Genomic DNA, 11,354 nt, shown 5'->3' on the forward strand with positions numbered 1-11,354 from the left:
TACAAAGGAGCAGCGGTTGCTCAGAACCCATGAGGGTTTGTTCGAGACGTAATCTTGGTCCAGTGCGGTACCTTGTGAATCCCTTTGCGATACCCGGTCTCTTTGCGCGAAAAGGTCGTGTACTTGTCTCTCGGCGGCATGTCCTGTTCTGTTGGCAATTCGAGCGCTTGCGACTGTGAGAAAGCAGTAGATTCAGCTACATGAGCATAACGAGGATCGAATGGAAACAGAACCGGGATGGGCTCACGAGGGTAGCGATCGGAGAGGAACTCGAAGTTGCGGCGAGCGTGTTGACGACCGAGTCGACCGTCTTGAGGCGTAACCGTTGACGGAATTTGCGAGTCTTGGACAGCCTGTACGGCATCTTCCTGTGTGATCGCGAGCACGGAGGCGCATCGACCCAAGACGAGCGAGTTTAGATCAAACTCCGGGAAAACGGGCCAGCGACGCAGATTCTATCGGCGCTGGACGTGATTGGAACGTACCACAGTAGACCGACTGAGGTTATCGGTGAGGGTCTAAACGCTCCAAACATGCTTGTCGGTGAGGCACGAGAGAGGGTGTGGAGGAAGCGAGTCCGAGAGATTCGCGCATTTGTCGCACGCGTCCTCTCTCGTTCCTCTCTTCGTCAACTCGATCGACTAGCTTCGTTCAGACTTTCAATTAGCGCAGCAGGTGTCTGTGATCATGACGCTGCCCGCACATCCGCACACGCTCGACGCCGAGTCACTCTTGGCTCACTTCCACGTCAACGACAAATCGGGTCTCTCCCACGCCCAAGTCGACACGAATGCCAAGGTGTACGGCAAGAATGTCTTGCCCGAGGAGGCGTCCGAACCGCTGTGGAAACTGATCCTCGAGCAGTTCAAGGATCAACTCGTGTTGATCCTGCTCGGATCCGCCGCCATCTCGCTCGTGTTGGCGTACCTCGAGGAAGGCGACGACAAGGCGACCGCTTACGTCGAACCGATCGTCATCCTCACCATCCTCGTCCTCAACGCGTGGGTCGGAGTCGTGCAGGAAACAAACGCAGAGAAGGCGATCGAGGTGAGCCCCCCCTCGTTCTCTCTCTCTCGCTCGCTCGCTACATCCCCACTGAACAATGCTCCGCATCGTATTTAGGCTCTGATGGAGTACTCGCCCGACGAAGCCAAAGTTCTCCGTGATGGTCACATTGCCAAAGTTCACGCAGCCGACCTCGTGCCGGGAGACATCATCTCGGTCGCAGTCGGAGACAAGATTCCCGCCGATTCGAGGATCATCAGCATCTCTTCCGCCAGTTTCACGATTGACCAGGCACTCCTGACCGGCGAGTCTCAGTCGGTCAGCAAGAGCCTGAGTGCAGTCAAAGATCAAGACGCCGTCAAGCAGGACATGACCAACATGTTGTTCTCCGTCAGTTGCCCCAGTTTCTCTTCTTCTTTCTCAAGTCAGGGCACGACTGATACGTGGGCTTGTTCGAGCGCACACAGGGCACGACCGTCGTGTCTGGCAAAGCTCACGCGATCGTGGTCGCAACCGGCTCCTTGACCGCACTCGGCAACATCCACACTTCGATCACATCGCAAATTTCGGAAAAGACGCCGCTGAAACAAAAAGTCGACGAGTTTGGAGAACAGCTCGCGAAAGTGATTGCAGTCGTGTGTGTGCTCGTGTGGGTGGTCAATTACAAGAACTTTACCGACCCGAGTCACGGTGGATGGGTCAAAGGCGCAATCTACTACTTCAAGGTGAATACATCTTTCTCCACTTGAATTTTCAAGTTTCCGAAAGGAGGATAATCAACCTGCTTGTTTTCCCCCTTGCGCAGATCGCGGTCGCTCTCGCAGTTGCAGCGATTCCGGAAGGTCTCCCAGCAGTCATTACGACTTGTCTCGCGCTTGGTACGAAAAAGATGGCCAAGAACAACGCGATCGTTCGCTCTCTGCCTTCGGTCGAAACTCTCGGTTCGACCAACGTCATCTGTTCCGACAAGACGGGAACACTCACGACGAACCAGATGAGTGTCGCTCGAGTAAGTTGCCACGCTTTCCAATTATCGCTCATTTGCAAGATATTGAAGGGACTTTCCTCCTTTCTCAACACACCAGTTTGCGATCGTTAAAGACGGAGGTCTCGAAGAATACAAGGTCGAGGGTACGACGTATGCTCCGACTGGCGCCATCTCGTACGCAATTCATTTGTTCTGCTTTCCATGATCCTCGAGATGAGTATCCTGACGATGGTTGTTGGACGGTTCAGGACCGCAACTGGTGCTCAACTCACTACCCGTGATCTCCATTCGACACCGTCCGTCTCCAAATTGGCACAGATCGCTTCGCTCTGCAATGATGCCAAAATCGCCTACTCTTCGGTCAGTTCAAATCCAACAGGCGCACAATGCTTGGCTTCGGCTAGACTGACACCGCTCTTGTTCGTGGTGTTACAGGACAATGACTCGTACGCCTGTGTTGGAGAACCTACCGAAGCAGCCCTCAAGGTGCTCGTCGAGAAACTCGGGTACCCTTCAATCGAGGGTCGCTCGCTCGACTCGCTTCCCGCTGCGTCACGAGTTTCAGCCGTCAACGATCACCTCGAAACTGAATTCTCGCGTTTGCTCACGTTCGAGTTCTCGCGCGATCGCAAATCCATGTCGGTCCTCGTCCGAGAGAATTCTCAAACTTCTGCCGCCTTGTTGGTCAAAGGAGCACCTGAATCAGTACTCGAACGGTGCGAGTACGTTGAAACGTCAACCGGTCCGAAACCTCTCTCGTCAAACTTGCGGGAAGAGATTGGACAGAGTCTCTTGCGATACGGTTCGCAAGGGTTGCGTACGCTCGCACTTGCGTATGTCGAACACGTCGATCCGAACGCCGATCACTACCACACGGACTCGTCTACCCAGTACATCAAGTTTGAACAACGCATGGTGTTTGCTGGACTCGTCGCGATGCTCGATCCACCTCGACCTGAAGTTCGAGGAGCGATCGAAAAGTGCAAGACTGCAGGAGTTCGAGTTGTCGTCATCACGGGAGACAACAAGAACACGGCCGAAACGATCTGTCGTCAAATCGGTGTCTTTGGACAGGACGAAGATCTCTCAGAGGGTAAAAGTTTCACAGGCAAAGAATTCTCGAACCTCGACAAGGAGGGCAAAATGAAAGCCGTCATGGAAGCGAGTTTGTTCTCGAGGACTGAACCGGGTCATAAACTCGAAATCGTCGAGTTGTTGCAAGAGCAAGGACTCGTTTGCGCCATGGTAAGAAAAGCTTTTCGCCCTTTTTTGCCATCCCTGGTCCTCTTCTCGTTCATACCCACGCACTCACTACCAATGCTATGACAGACTGGAGACGGTATCAACGATGCACCTGCTCTCGCGCGTGCCAACATTGGTCTCGCGATGGGATCTGGAACCGATGGTGAGCCATTTCCTCTCTCTCTCTGTCGACGTATCAGCGGATGAGCTAATATTCCGCGACGGATTCCGCGTTGCAGTTGCCAAGCTCGCTTCAGACGTCGTGCTCGCCGACGACAATTTCGCAACCATTGAAAAGGCGATCGAGGAGGGAAGGTCAATCTATGAGAACACGAAACAGTTCATCCGATACTTGATCTCGTCCAACATTGGCGAAGTCGTCAGGTCCGTTACTTCTCTCTTGAACCTTCTATGCATCGTCTTTTGGAAGCTGACATTTCGTGGCTCGACAGTATCTTCCTGACGGTCCTGCTCGGCATGCCCGAGGCTCTGCAGAGTGTTCAACTCCTGTGGGTCAACCTTGTCACGGATGGTCTTCCTGCCACCGGTACGTTTCTCGAGCAAGAGATTCTCTCTCCGGATCTCTACCTGATTCGTCTGCTGACCCTGTGATATTTTCCGTATTCAAAAAAAAACAGCTCTTGGTTTCAACCCGCCTGATCACTCGATCATGCGTCGTCCTCCTCGTTCCTCGAAAGAGCCTCTCATCAGCGGCTGGCTCTTTTTCCGTTACATGGTCGTTGGCACTTATGTCGGAGCAGCTTGTGTCTTTGGATGTGCGTCAAGCTTGATCCTTCTTCATCCAGCAGGTAGATTGAAAATTGTACTGACCGGGGGATGGTGTTCGCAGATGCGTGGTGGTTCATGTTCTACGAGCAAGGTCCTCAAATCTCTTACTACCAACTCGTGAGTCTCTCATACCCACGTTTTGGCTACTTTGAATCTTGAGTAAGTTGACGCGCAAGTTTCGATGGTGCAGACCCACTTCCACTCGTGTTCAAGCTCGTTCCCTCAAATTGGATGCGAGATGTTCTCGAACGAACTGGCGAAGCGGGCCACGACTGTCTCACTTTCGGTACTCGTCGTCATCGAGATGTTCAACGCAAGTTTTCTTTCCTCATCAACCAGATCATTCACAGGAAAACTCCATCTTATCCTGCTACGCGAGCTAATCGGATCGACAAGGTTACTCTCATATAGGCTTTGAACTCTCTCGCCGAGAACGAATCACTCTTGTCACTCCCGCCTTGGAAGAACATGTACCTCGTCGGTGCTATCACCCTCTCGATGGCTCTGCACTTCATGATCCTCTACGTTCCGTTCTTCTCCGTACGTATTACCTCGGATCGCTTTTTCCCCGTTAAAGCACACACTTACGACCATTTCCTTTTTTCTTTTGAATGCGAAAAAACAGACCTTGTTCATGATCACGCCTCTCAACTGGGCCGAATGGAAAGCGGTCATCTTGATCTCGTTCCCAGTCATCATCATTGACGAGATCTTCAAATTCGTCTCGAATGTCTGGATCGCACCTCCGCAAAAACTCAAGCACGAATAAAAGATCATTTTACGCTCAATCTTCGGAACCGACCTGGAGAAGACCTAGACCTGGTTTGTTCGAATGGCAGGTTGTCGGCGTGACGGCTCAAGATCTCGAATGGAAGAAATAGGAATGAGATGGTGTGGATCTCATCGAAAGCGACAATCTGTAGAATTACGATATTTTGTTCCTCTTTTCGCAACTCGAAGCATTATCTCCCTCGCACACTTGGGGACGGCAATCCCTGAATTTGCTCGAGTCTAATCATTACGAGAAAATTATACGGGGAGAGCGGATGGAGGTCACAGTTCCGCTTTGGATGGTTGTGAACCGTTTGGTGTGCGATCTTCACCCTTCGACGACGGATCTGACTCGTCGTCTTTCGTCCTTTCGGTTTCACTGTGTCGGGAATCGATCAAGTCCTCCCGATCCGATCCTTCTGCTATCCGTCTAACCTCCTCTTCATCATGTTCATCGTTGTCCCGCAAGACTCGTCCGTTCGTTCGGAACGCTCTTGCCAATTCCCCAATTCTCAAATGTCGTTCCCAATCCGAACTCTTGTCGAGTCCGTTCTCTCCGAATCCTCCTTTCAAACCAATCATGACGACCTAGAAACCGAATGAAAGGAAAATCAATCAATCAAACAAACGGACCGGCCGAGGATAGGGGGTTGGGACAAGATAGGAAAAAGAAGGAGCCACGCACCTGTTCGACGATATTTGTCAAGTCTTGATTCCTTTTCGTTTCTTGATCCGAGCGTAGTTCCGTCTCTTTCAACCGTTCTCGAAGTTCTTCGATCTCGGATTCGTGCGATTCCAACGATTCTCGGACTTGGTCTCGACGTTTCGATTCCGATGCTCGAGACCTGTACGTCTCGCCAATGACTTTAGAACTCAAAAGTGTCAGTATTTACACGCAAGGCGTTCTGATTCTTCTTCAAAGTCTCAAAAGGACGCGTACTGATAGTTGCTGCCACCGAGAACAAGAACTGTACCATGATAAAGGCGGGTCAGCATCCAAAGAGAGAGTATGTGAGCGGAGGGCTACAGGCAACGCACCCCTTCCGACAGAAAATTGGCGCCCGATTCGATCGCTCTCGATTCTGACAATGGTCGTACATGTTTCGGTGATTCTCCTAGTAACGAAACCCGCAACTGTGGAAATTTACCGAGAAGCATAATACAGTTTCAGCGGTCTTTCCCATTTCGACTAAATGCTCAGGGAGATATAACAGAGACTCACATTCATCCTGATTCCGGAGGATCGAAAGCGAAGAATATCAGTCGAAAACGCTCCTTGAGAAGAAAGAGAACGTAGATAGCTCAAAGAGGTAAGGGAATAGGACTAACTCGGCACGGTGCAAGAATTGAGCCATCCTGATCGTTCTCGCCTTGAAGCCTTCATGATCTTTCGCGCGCTGCTTGATCTTGGTTGCAATCGGTTTCGAGAGCGTCCGGAGCAAGAGCGACGCGATTTTGAGACTGGTTACAACAACAAGGCCCTTGGCGTTTGAGCTCCTTGCAATTGGTTTACGAAGGTCAAACGAGACATACCTGGCCATGAAGTGCTGCAACTACCTGCGGCAGACGGAGAGAATGTGTTCAAACGAAAGGGAAGCGGTGCGGGGCTGTCCTCCAAGATCCGATCGATAGCTAAGCTCTTCCTGGTCGGGTAAGCAGCTTCGCGTATAGCCTCTGTGCGAGTCGATGTAAGCGACGGTGAGCTGAACCTCGGAGTATCTCGTTCGGCGAGGAAATGCGGTCTCGTCGGTAAGTACGCGGGGTGCTTCGAGTCGGCAGGGCAAGTCTGGCTGATTGCGTTGTGCAGCTGGTCGTATCAACCCTAGCAGTGAAGGCGAAACAAGTGTGCGGGACTGCTTTCAACCCGTGCCGAATGAATTCGTAAACCTCCGAACACGTCATGCAGCTGAAACACTCATGCACGCTTCGGGTCTTCCCGCCGCAGGCCTGCTTCGAGTTTATCTGACTTGTATTCAATACATTGGCAATATCTTCACGTTGTCTGTCGTAATTTACTCTTCAGCACCCTTGCAATGCGCATCATACGCTTGCTCGCTCAGCAATGCGTCAAACTCTCCAGGGTTCGACAATTGGATCTTGGCCAACCATCCTGTTCCGACATGGCAAACAGGGAAATGCGAGTCGTGAGAGACGGAACGCGAGGACAGCGAGCTCGTGAGGGGGGAATGAAGTCGTACCGGTAGCCTCGGGGTCTTTGTTGATCAGTTCGGGAGCGTCCGCGAGCTCCTCGTTGACCTCTTGAACTTGTCCCGACACGGGCGCGTAAATCTCGCCAACCGCTTTCACCGACTCGACGTTGCCAATCGATTCTGTCATGAGAAGAATTCGGATAACGAAAGTCGATGTTCCCTCTCAGCCTCTTCGAACTCGTGCGAGCATCCTGGAAAAGGTTGCGGCTCTCACCTCCGGCAGCGATTTGAGATTCAACGACGGGCAGTTCGACAAAGACGACGTCGCCAAGGTTCTTCTGAGCATAGTTCGTGATGCCAAACGTGCCCTGACCGGTGCTGTCATCGTACGAGATCCACTCGTGATCCTGCGTGTAGCGTTTCGCTGTAACGAACGAACGCGAGCAGCGTCAAGGTGAGCCGAGACGGCTTATCGGCACGGGAAGCGGGGAGGCGGAGAGTACCGCAACGTACTGACGACAGTTCGGTACAGCGTCGGTCGCACGACGAGGGGAGCAAAGGCGCGAGTGACGGGGCGAATGGCAGATCGAAGCATCGTCGTAGTGGGTGAGGTGCGGGAGAGAGGCTTTGATCAAAAGAATTCGACTGCACCCGCGTCGACGTCTGCGGGTTGCCTTTACATGCGATTCTTCCTTGCCTTTAGATGCTCGGCAGTTGACTCTGGACGCCTGGCCTGTTTCACTCGCTTGTTTGGTCTGCAGCACTGCAGCTTGTGCATCACCTCGTGCCCGCGACGGCGCGAGCGGTTCGGCTGACCAGTGCCATGACTCGCCCGCGGCCCCACCGTGCGTATGCACTTTCACCTTGTCCAGCTTGCTGCTCTCGATCAAGCTGCTTCAGGCTTACTCGTAGCGCTGTCTGCCATGATCGGCCGAACGAGCGAGAGCTTGTACCGCGCGACATGCGATATTCTGCGGAATCTTCAGGATGTACCGTTACGGGAGTAGTTCTCCTACGCTTTTGTCGTTGCATACTCACAGGAGCCAGTCTACGCATTTGACCGACTCCGGTAGATTGGGGAAGGAAAAATCAGAGACACCGCACGCGCCCCTCGTTTATCCCTTGTTCCCCTTCGTTCCTTTGTCCTCAGCTCAGTCACGCGCGCAGAGGAAAGCCAGAAGATGCGATACACTCTCTCGACAACAGCTTGTACCAACTTGCGTCATGAACCTACGGACAGGCACCGCACTCCTTCAGACGCTCGCCTGCGCTACTTTAGCTCGCGCGCAGACAAATCCCGGCAACACAAGCGGGCCTTTCGTCTGTACAGCGACAGAATGTCTTCGGGGACAACACCCACTTGCAGGTGAGCTGCGAGACGCTCTCATGATCTGATTCCCACCACTGCTCACACAAAGGTATCCCTTTCAACAGCGGGCGTGGTCGTCGAAACCAGACCCTCGAACGCTTCAGCACAGCAATTCACACTCTTACCAGGAACGTATACTTCGGCAGGGTTCGCATCACTCTCGAATGATTCCAGCGCTTCGCCATTCTCGAATGGCCCACCGACAATCGCCGCTTCTCCCGGGTTCACCTCTTCTGGCTCTCTCGACTCGGCCTCGGCCTACTCCGTGTCTTTCTTGCCTGGAATCGTGACGTATACTTCACCGTATTACGAAGGCACAGCGACCTACCTCTCGACTCCGAACGTGTCCGGGTTTCCTGCGAATTCGAGCCAGGCATTCTCGTCCGTCTTGCTGGGATCTTCGACTCGAGCACACGCGGTCCTATCGATCGGTTCAAGGCAAAGAGTGGTCGTATGGGAATCGATCCCCGATGTAGGAGCGCTTGGACTTGGAGGCGCGGCGTCAAACGGTGCGACCATGGTTGATCTCGTTCACGATGGATGCAGTGCAGAATGCAGCACTGCAGGGACCTGTTCTTCGAACGGAACGTGCGTGTGTCAACCAGGATGGACCGGAACAACCTGCGGTAAGCAGTCCTCGTGTACAAGCCATCCTTGGGGAATTCCTTTCTTGACATCGCCTGATTCTCCTTTTTTTCTTTACAGGAGAATGTCTGCCCAACTTCTATGGCAGAGATTGTCAAACTTGTCCGGTTGGCTGTACAACTTGTGATGATGGAGTTTCCGGGACTGGAATCTGTCTCGATTCGATTGCAACCAACGTCACCGTTCCAAGTAAGCCATGTGCTCGCTAGCTGCCTTGCGACAGAAATAACTTACGTTTCTTCCAATTAGGTTCGTGCAATTGCTTGAACGGGGTGTGTTCCGGCAATTCGACGAGCGCAAATTGCGATTGCAACGCCGGATGGACGAGAGCGTCAAACGGGACACAATGCTCTGCTTGCGCGGAGGGTTACTATCTATCAGCATCCGGAGACTGTCTCGGTGAGCTTGTTCTGCGCGGCAAGATGCGATCCGTAAAGCTCATTTTGCTCGACGTTTCGAAGCATGCGACCCAACATGTACGACTTGTTCATCTCCTACAGGCACCTGTCAAACCTGCAGGACTGGCCTACAACCGCTGTCTTCATCCTCGACTGCGTGTACGACTGCAACTACTGCTCTCGCGAACGGAACATTCATCCAGTGTCCATCACGCACGTTCTTCTCGTCGAGCTCGAACGAGTGTGTCGCGTGCAACTCGATGTGCGAGAGTTGCTTCAAGGACGGCGTCGATGGTTGTCTCGAATGTCGAGCCCCAAACGTCCTGCTCGAAGGACTGTGCGTCGCTTTCGATCCCAAGACTGGGGTCTGTGACGGCAGGAGTAGCAAATTGACGACGAGCTCGAACGCTGGCTGGGTGTACGATACTGCCAAGAAGACTTGCGATGGTACGCTATCATGATCTCCTTTACCCGCTCCTCGCCGTCTGCTGATTCACGGTGTCGGTACGCGCAGCGCTTCCTGCGAAATGTACGAAAGGAGGGATCAACTCTTTTTCCCTTGGCTCGACCCGGAACCAGCTAGCTTGTTCCGCTTGCATCCCTGGATCGTTTCTCGTCAACGGAGAATGTATCGATAGCTGCCCAACAGGAACTACGGTGTCTCAAGATGGGACGACTTGTCAAGGTTTGTGCACTTGACTCTTTGTGACGATGTCAGCGCCACTAGGATGCTGACGCCGAGACCCTCAATCTGGTAGCTTGTGATTCTACGTGCTCAAACTGTCTACCGTCGAGACCGTCCTACTGCACCGGGTGCACAACTTCATCCAACCTCTTGCTCAACGGCACTTGCACTTCAAGTTGTCCGACCGGATATTTCTCTTCCAACAATATATCATCTCTCAGTACTACGACCTCGACATGTCTTGCGTGTCATCCCGATTGCGCAACCTGTTCGACCGATGCGACGACGTGTCTCTCGTGTCCTCCATCTCGACCGGTACTCGTTGCCGGGGGCAAATGCGTACCAACGTGTGCTCAGAACGAGTACTACGACGTCACGAAACGTGAATGTGTCGCATGCTCGAACGAATGTGGAACTTGCTACGGCAGTTCAAAAGACGAATGTTTGAGCTGTCGTCAAGGTTCGAACTTGCAAGTCAGGGCAGGCAAATGTGCCGCGACGGATCAAGGATGTACGATCGTGAAAGATTTTGGAGTCTGTCTCAAAGACCTCGTGACTGTCGGAGCGAGACAACGCAACTCTGATCCGGAAGACAAGGTGAAACGCAAATTGCCTTGGTGGATCATTCTCATCGTCGTACTCGTCATCGTGGGTTCGATCGTGGTGGGAGCTTGGTGGTTCAGGAAGAAAGAGCAGAAGAGACGGAGAGCACACACTGCGAAATTCGCTCATGAGCTCGGGAACAAAGAGGTTTGCGAATCTGTCCTTCCTCGTTCCATTCTGTTGAGAAAAGTTGCTAACACACGATGATGGGTATGTTGGAAACTCTTCTAGGTTGATCAGAAATTGGCAGCATTGCCACTCTCGATCGCATACCCTCCACTACCTCGTTCCTCTTCCTCTCCAACCTCGATCCATCGACCTGTCAAATTCGATCAAGATGGAAATACTGTCGAAATCCCATTGACCCCAAGATTCGTGATTGAGGATCCAACTTCTCCAGTCTCGCCATCTCCATCAATTGAAACGACTCGTCGATCACAAGATTCGGCAAGAGTTGAACAAGGAGGGGTTGGTACCGTTTCGAACGGAGAAAGAACATTTCGAACCGCAGCGGGCAACACGTTGGTAGTCAACAGCAAGAATCCATTCTTTCGCTGAAAGATTTGCCTCGAATCGAGACATTCTGGAATCATGACTTTTTGGTTTGGTTTCCTTTTCCCCCATTCCTCTCCCCATGCTTTGTAACTCGATATTTCGAAAAAGACACTTGTTTTTCTCACTTTGCCTTTCGCGCGGAGAAAAATCAGGA

At 52.4% G+C, this 11,354-nt stretch overlaps 4 protein-coding genes across 4 annotated transcripts; 2 read left to right on the top strand and 2 right to left on the bottom strand.

The window, feature by feature from the left end:
* Positions 1 to 20: 20 nt before the first annotated feature.
* On the bottom strand, positions 21 to 535 carry MRPL31 (mitochondrial 54S ribosomal protein mL60 MRPL31; the record flags this gene model as incomplete). Its single annotated transcript, XM_076678135.1, has 3 exons — positions 21 to 173; positions 248 to 368; positions 486 to 535. 3 exons carry the CDS (start codon positions 533 to 535, stop codon positions 21 to 23), a joined length of 324 nt encoding a protein of 107 aa, XP_076534733.1.
* A 152-nt stretch (positions 536 to 687) lies between these two features.
* On the top strand, positions 688 to 4,793 carry JCM15063_002233 (calcium-transporting ATPase; the record flags this gene model as incomplete). The annotated part of the gene is made up of 15 exons (XM_076678136.1): positions 688 to 1,047; positions 1,123 to 1,395; positions 1,473 to 1,730; positions 1,811 to 2,014; positions 2,091 to 2,167; positions 2,242 to 2,353; positions 2,429 to 3,238; positions 3,323 to 3,398; positions 3,475 to 3,619; positions 3,688 to 3,782; positions 3,874 to 4,011; positions 4,086 to 4,141; positions 4,215 to 4,337; positions 4,436 to 4,564; positions 4,650 to 4,793. The coding sequence occupies 15 exons, from the start codon at positions 688 to 690 to the stop codon at positions 4,791 to 4,793; spliced, it is 3,000 nt and encodes a 999-aa protein (XP_076534734.1).
* Positions 4,794 to 5,077: 284 nt separating this feature from the next.
* GCV3 (glycine decarboxylase subunit H) lies at positions 5,078 to 7,540 on the bottom strand (the record flags this gene model as incomplete). The annotated part of the gene is made up of 10 exons (XM_076678137.1): positions 5,078 to 5,383; positions 5,481 to 5,659; positions 5,736 to 5,763; positions 5,834 to 5,929; positions 6,018 to 6,024; positions 6,125 to 6,256; positions 6,812 to 6,905; positions 6,994 to 7,125; positions 7,220 to 7,369; positions 7,459 to 7,540. The coding sequence occupies 10 exons, from the start codon at positions 7,538 to 7,540 to the stop codon at positions 5,078 to 5,080; spliced, it is 1,206 nt and encodes a 401-aa protein (XP_076534735.1).
* Positions 7,541 to 8,169: 629 nt separating this feature from the next.
* Positions 8,170 to 11,203, top strand: JCM15063_002235 (uncharacterized protein; the record flags this gene model as incomplete). Its single annotated transcript, XM_076678138.1, has 8 exons — positions 8,170 to 8,311; positions 8,380 to 8,940; positions 9,020 to 9,148; positions 9,209 to 9,358; positions 9,460 to 9,804; positions 9,872 to 10,042; positions 10,116 to 10,792; positions 10,877 to 11,203. 8 exons carry the CDS (start codon positions 8,170 to 8,172, stop codon positions 11,201 to 11,203), a joined length of 2,502 nt encoding a protein of 833 aa, XP_076534736.1.
* Between the last annotated feature and the right edge of the window lie 151 nt (positions 11,204 to 11,354).

This window comes from Sporobolomyces koalae, assembly GCF_050403365.1.
Source record: "Sporobolomyces koalae JCM15063 DNA, S_koalae_JCM15063T_v1_ctg12, whole genome shotgun sequence".
NCBI lineage: Eukaryota > Fungi > Basidiomycota > Microbotryomycetes > Sporidiobolales > Sporidiobolaceae > Sporobolomyces > Sporobolomyces koalae.